The sequence below is a fragment of the Dendrobium catenatum genome, unplaced genomic scaffold, assembly GCF_001605985.2.
Source record: "Dendrobium catenatum unplaced genomic scaffold, ASM160598v2 fragScaff_scaffold_1179, whole genome shotgun sequence".
Lineage (NCBI taxonomy): Eukaryota > Viridiplantae > Streptophyta > Magnoliopsida > Asparagales > Orchidaceae > Dendrobium > Dendrobium catenatum.
In genome coordinates this window covers 631403-638282 of record NW_021319641.1, presented here as the reverse complement: position 1 = coordinate 638282, position 6880 = coordinate 631403, and the positions used below count along the sequence as shown (strand labels likewise).

General features: G+C 36.1%; 1 protein-coding gene across 3 annotated transcripts in view; it reads right to left on the bottom strand.

Moving 5' to 3' along the window:
• Nucleotides 1-5459, bottom strand: part of LOC110095099 (chaperone protein DnaJ) — a 43955-nt gene extending 38496 nt beyond the window's left edge. For 2 of the 3 annotated variants that reach the window (XM_020820493.2, XM_020820494.2), the window contains exon 1: nt 4988-5458. In XM_020820493.2, coding sequence (XP_020676152.1) covers nt 4988-5290 — 303 coding nt within the window. In that variant the 5' untranslated portion in view covers nt 5291-5458. Of the gene's footprint in view, nt 1-4987 lie in introns of all 3 variants that reach the window. The other variant, XR_003702181.1, reaches the window with a different exon arrangement.
• Nucleotides 5460-6880: the final 1421 nt, after the last annotated feature.

Genomic DNA, 6880 nt, shown 5'->3' with positions numbered 1-6880 from the left:
CCCCCCCCATCACCCGATACAACCAGTTTCCCACGCACAGACAGACGCTCTCCCATTCCTTTTGGCCGCCAGCTGTGCTAGCAGCCGACCCAGGCCAATCCGCTGCCTCCCCTTCACCGTGCCGAGCTTCCCATTCACGTGAATCAGCCCACCGACCATCCTCCTTGGATTTGAATTTCAAATTCCATCAATGAATTCCTCATTAACACTTTCCTTATTTGCTTCACCAACAATAGGAAAGGAACTTAATTGAGGCTTAATTTCTGGAAATTCAAATTCAATTTCTCTCCCTCTTACCCCCTCTTTGGAAACTTCCCCAAATTTAAATTAAATCTGAAATTTACAAATCAGATTTGATTTAAACTTTTGGGCCCCACTAATTAATCACAACCTTCTCCCTCCTCCTTGCTTGGCCGGCCACCCCTCTCAATCTTTTCTCTCTCCACTTGCCACCTAAGCATCTCATAATCACCCTCTTAATTTTCCCTCCTTAACCGCCCCTCTCTCCCTCTTAATTAAGGGAAATTTTAAGAGTAAATAAAGGCTCCTTCCTCCACCAAAAATCTGAAATTTAACTTCGGATTTTCCCTCCAATCCTTTCCATAGCTCACGGCCCAAATCCCTTCTCGTGTCTCCTTCGATCCCTCCTTCAATGACGAATGGCGGATCCGGAGTTTGAATGGGGATTAGTCTTCCACGCCGACGGGAGCATTGATATCCTACGCTCTCCTTGCTTCGACGTAGGATTTGAAGACGACGCCACAATCGAAGAGTACTTGGAGCGAGTCGTCCCGATTCTCGCAAGTATTTTCGACCGACAATTTCGTGGTTACACTTGGACGATCATTGGACGCCATCCGCCACCACCTTCCCCGGTGAATACCTCTCCGGTAATAAAGTCTTTCGTCGCCTTCATCGTAGTGGTGCTCCTCATCCTCGCATGGTTCTTTCTTCTCCGCTAAAGCCCAAGAGTGAACGAGAGAGAGAGAGGGTACTCAAGTTGAACTTCTTTATTATTAATTGTGGGATTTTGTTATGAGCAACTAAGTAGATCTTTTATTTTTGGAAGTGTTATGAATTGTTTGGTTATCTCAAAGCAAATCTTCGCCTAAGCAAGTCAATTACCTAGAACGAATTAATCCTTTATTTTATTGGTAATAAAATTTGTTTTGACAACGCTTTGAATAATTTTCATTTTAATTTTCAATCGCGATTCCTACTTTGATTCACATCACTATGGGAGCGAGTTATGGAGCATAGGTTGCGGCGTGATACTAATGTTTCTCAAAATCAATTTGGATTCATGCCGGGTAGGTCAACTATGGAAGCCATATATTTATTAAGAAGTTTGATGGAGAAATATAGAGAAAATAAGGAGGATCTACATATGATATTTATTGATTTAGAAAAAGCATATGATAAAGTTCCAAGAGAAGTGCTATGGAGATTTTTTGAAAAGAAATGAGTCAATAATGCTTATATTCAAATCATTAAAGATATGTATGCAGGAGCTATTACTTGTGTTCAAACACAAGGTGGATTGACCAAGTATTTCCCTATTTCGATTGGGTTACATCAAGGATCAGCCTTAAAGCCCATATCTTTTTGCTTTAGTCATGGATGTTCTCACTAGACATTTGCAAGAGGATGTACCTTGGTGTATGCTTTTTGCTGATGATATTCTTCTTGTTGATAAGACTAGAGAGGGAGTTGAAGGTAAACTTGAATTATGGAGGTCAACCTTAGAGTCTAAAGGTTTTCGCTTGAGTAGATCTAAAACGGAATATGTGGAGTGTAATTTTAGTAGTAATAGACCTAGTGAGGGGATTGTGACTTTGGGCGATCAAGTCATTAATAAGAGTACACGTTTTAGATATCTTGGATCTATTGTTCAGAGTGATGGTGAAATAGATGGGGATATTATCAGCAGAATTTAAGTTGGATGGTTGAAGTGGAGGAATGCATCGGGCTTGTTATGTGATAGAAATGTACCCCTCAAACTTAAGGGAAAATTCTATAAGATGGTAGTGAGGTCTGCAATGCTTTATGGTGCCGAATGTTGGCCTTTAAAAGAGAAGCATAATACTAAGTTAAGTGTGGCAGAGATGAGGATGCTCAGGTGGATGAGTGGCTTTACCCTTAGAGATAGGATACGAAATGAGCATATACGTGAAAAGGTTGGAGTAGCTCCAGTAGAAGATAAGATTAGAGAAAGTCGCCTTAGATGGTTTGGTCACATAAAACGGCGGCCTTGCGATGACCCGGTTAGAAGAGTAGAGGTATTAGATTTGACTTATGTTAAGAAAGTTAGGGGTAGACCTAAAAAGACTTGGTTAGAAAATATTAGGAATGACCTTTCTTTATTAGATTTAAACGAGAATTTGACTTTTAATAGGACACAATGGAGAAAAAGGATTCATGTAGCCGACCCCACGTAGTGGGATAAAGGCTTGATGTTGTTGTTGTTGTTGTGAGACAACCTCCCAATATTTCTTCAAATTGTGTGTGTGCAGAAATATCAAATATAGTCAGATAAATAAGCTTGCCAACAATACACCAATAGCAAGAAGCATCTTCAAAGATTTTCTCATTCTTGAACGTTTGCAGAGCATCCATGGGAGGGTCAATAGGCTTCAATGCAAGAAAACGTGATTCTTTAACAATGTTTGTAGCATATTTTCTATGAGATAGAGACACATTCACTGTATTCAAACTCAATGCCAAGAAAGTACTTTAAGGTCCCAAAATCTTTGTTTACAAACATGATTTAAGACATTGTTTTATTTCAATAATATAACAAGAGTGACCTCCAATGTGAAGAAAACAATCGACATATGCAACAAGAATCACTACGCCAGAGAAAGAGTATCGACTAAGGATAGAAACCTTACTAATTTGTAGCCCGACATAAATTAAAACTTTGCAGAGTTTCTAAAATCATGCATGAGTATCATATATTGCTTTTGAGAGCTTGCATATTTTAGTTTACCCTTGAATAGCGTTATCATGATGTTGCTCTATCTGAGTATATTTGGTGAGAACCCATAGAAAAAATATATAGTTGGCATACATTTACAGTGCATTCCATTTTTTATTAAAGTCAATAGAAAAATAAAATTAAGATGAGCAATGTGGGAGAAATTCGCAAAAAGTCTATGCCATAGACCTACGTATATCTTTTGCCACCAATCGAGCCTACAAGCATTCAACGAAGGCATCAACATGCTTTTGAGTGAAACCTTGCTAACATGAAATGGGATTAACCGTGGGAGGAGGCATAAAAAAGTCTCAAGAATAGCAACCAATAAGAGCATCCCTTTGAATTTTCATTGTGTGATTCCATGTAAGGTTGAACAAAGCTTCCTAATATGTCCTAGGAATAGAGATGCTGAACAAAGGCAAGGCAAAGAGATGACAGGAGAATGAAAAAACTTCAAAAGATAATTGATGGCTAGGACATTAGTATTTATCTTTTTGAATAATAATAAAATGTAGATTCGATAGATAAATTTCAGTTGGTTGCTCAATTGTAATAGACAATTGAGAGGAGATAATAAAGGGTGTTATATAATAGTTTTCTCGACATTTCGCACTCACCATACAATAAAGGGGGGGGGCATTCTTGACCCGGCCAAGAATTAATATGGCTCTAAGTATAGCCGTACACTCGAGCACACATTTGCACATAGGTGAAACATTGGCTCAATCAATTGAGCAGTAGAGCTTGTGATGAGGGAAAATATAGTTAATCATTAAGTTGCACTATTTAGCACAAAAACAACACAGGTAGTGTCAAATAAAGAACTAGAAGGATATATGCTAATCTATAGGTGGTTATTCCTTGAGCACGTTTTCAAACTAGTTTGTGTTGATCTCAATTCATGATCAAATTCACCATTGAAGGATATAATACACTTAAGTTCGTTGTCAATGACGTGTAACTAGAGGTAACTCTACATACCTCAACATACATATAGATCAGTTACAAGATCTCAGATAAGAGCCTTGCATCAAACATTAAGATCATCATGAAATAAGGGTTGTGCTGCATTAGAGGGGGGGCGACCAAACCATTATGAAATTAGGGTAGAACTATATTTCAACACATGATAAAATTCATACAAGGAAGGGGCCAACCAATCTTGTGAAGCCACGAATCAAATTGCTACAATACACCAATAGCAAGAAGCATCTTCAAAGATTTTCTCATTCTTGAACGTTTGCAGAGCATCCATAGGAGGGTCAATATGCTTCAATGCAAGAAAACTTGATTCTTTAACACATTGAATGTGTAACACAATCAACAATATTAGTTCAAATTTTTCAAAGCAAACTGGAATTGGAGCAAGCATAGTCGTCCCTCCTTTGGTGGACTTCAATAAGTATTCAAATCAAAATGTCACCCTAGATAATGAATTGAATTGCCTTTTAAAAGATTTATTCAGATAGACATTAAGAATTTACCTTTCGAAAAATATGCCGTGCTCTCCGTTAATACTAAACACAATAAATTACTTCATTAAGAATAAAGGAACACATCATGTCTTGTGAAGCCACTAGAATCCAGATATCCTCGTAACAGCCAATATTTCCAATTGGGACTGCCCCATAAATACAATTGACCGAATCAAACAACAACCATTTATTCATTTCGTTAGTTCTCGAAGTTCTTCAATTCACGCAAAGAAGACAATAAACCGCTAGCGGGAAAGCAAAAATGCCCAGTAGATTCCATCAAATGGCAGCCCACGGTAAAAGCATTTCATACTTCTATTAAAAATCTTGATATCGTTGTCCGCATACCGTGAATGTCAACCACTATCAAATGCCACACCAGTCACAAATTAACCAAACCTACTGGATCTGACACACAAGGGCACCAGTAGATTGAATCTTCTTAAAACAACAACTGAATCCCAAACCATAAATTTTCATAGCAGAAACTGCTCAGATTTTTTATTGGACCGAGTTCAGGGAAGAGCAGTACCTGGCGAGCGAGCTTCCGATAGGCAGCTTTGATCTCTTTGTTGTTTGCGGACCTGGAAACTCCAAGCGTGGAGTAGTAATCCACCGAAGCTGCGACAACAACGAAGGCGGTGAAAGTTCCGCCGCTTTTCCGTGGGCGGCTCCGCCTTCTCTTCAAGTGTCGCTGGGTGAGTGGGGCATTAGCAAACAGGCTGCTATCCAGTGAGCACATGGAGGAAATTGCGACGCCGCGAGCGAGCTCGGGCTTCAACCATAGAGAGGGTTTCGATGGTACTAGCGGCAAGGAAGAGAGCGAAACTGCCATTCTCTCTCCCTCTCTACTCCTTTCAGAATAGCATTCGAGGTGTTTGTGCTATTTTTAAGAAAAAGAAAGAGAGAGCTTCCAATGCAGTGAACATAGCAACGGAGACGATGGGTCGGAAGAGAGATTGGGGCTTCCCAATGGAGAGACGTGGGAAAATATCTGTGATAGATGCGGAAGAAGGCTGGGCTTCTAAAATGGGAGGCCCAATTATGAATAAAAAATGGGATTTTTATTTACACTAGTATAAATACACGTACACATGATAAAATTTTTTAAATAAACAATATATAATTTTTTTTATTATATGATATATTAAAGATATAAAATTTTGTATCAAGATGATATTTATATTTGTATGAATATAGATGATTTATAATTCAATTATATATGAGGTATTATATATATAATAAAATCCAGTTTAGCTTTATAATACAATTTAAATTTAATTCATTTAGATTTGGTAAAGAATGTAATGAATTAAATTTTGAAGATAATAAAATCAAGTTTTAAGAGATTGAAAAAATACTCAGGATTTAATTTAATTTTATTTTTAAATTGATAAATACACAGTTTGTAGTTAATAAACTAACTCTAAGTAGAAACAAAAATCATGTGCATTTAGTTAAGAAGGAATCCTTAAAAAATCTTATTTCATAATCTTATTGAATCTAATCAATTTGAGATGTTAATATAAAAGATTTTTGTTAGTTACAGTGCATGAGTAAGATAGGCATAAATTAACCAACTCTAAGACAATGAAGCAAAAAAAGTGTACTTATAGCTACGATGTCGATAAACATCTTTATATTGGAGGACAATTATGAAGGAGTTAAACTTGAAGGTAATTTCATAAATGATATTTTTTTAGTTCAATTAATGTATTTAATATATTTAATTTCATTTAAACTGATATTATAATTTGAATCATCAATATGAGAAAAAGCATGATTAATCTCAATTCATCTAATGTCACAAGGTTTACATAAATGTTGTTAGTCATTAAAATTTTTTAGCAATATTGTTGATGCCTTTATTTTTATGAAAAACTTTCTCTGTTTGTTGATCTAAAGATTTGCTTAGCTTCTATCAATCATTGTAATGCATGTGCATCTTAGTTATAATAATGTAACTACTTATGAAAAACATGTTATGTGAAAATCAATTGTGACAATAACTCAAATGTGATTTGTAGAGGATGAAGGATTGAATTAATGTGATAAATGTTTGTGAGGTTTATAGTGTTGCATGTGACCTTGTTAATATTTTTTTCTTGTATTAGAACCTACATGGAAATTGCTTATGTTGTAAAATAATAAACAAAAATTTAACTTATTAATCGCAGCTAAATAAATAAAGAAGGTTAAGACTAAATTAAATTGAACTTATTCATCATTTCCAATTCGGTTATGTTTAGTTTGAGGGAATTGAAAGAGGAACATAAAAGAAAAATGCTAGTAGTAAATGAATTGAACTATGATGATTTTAATTTATGTATATAATGGTTTGATTGACCAGAAATTAAATCTTAACAACCATGAGATTTTTAGGAATAACAAAATCAACATTATGTTTTGAGGTAGAGCCGGGCTA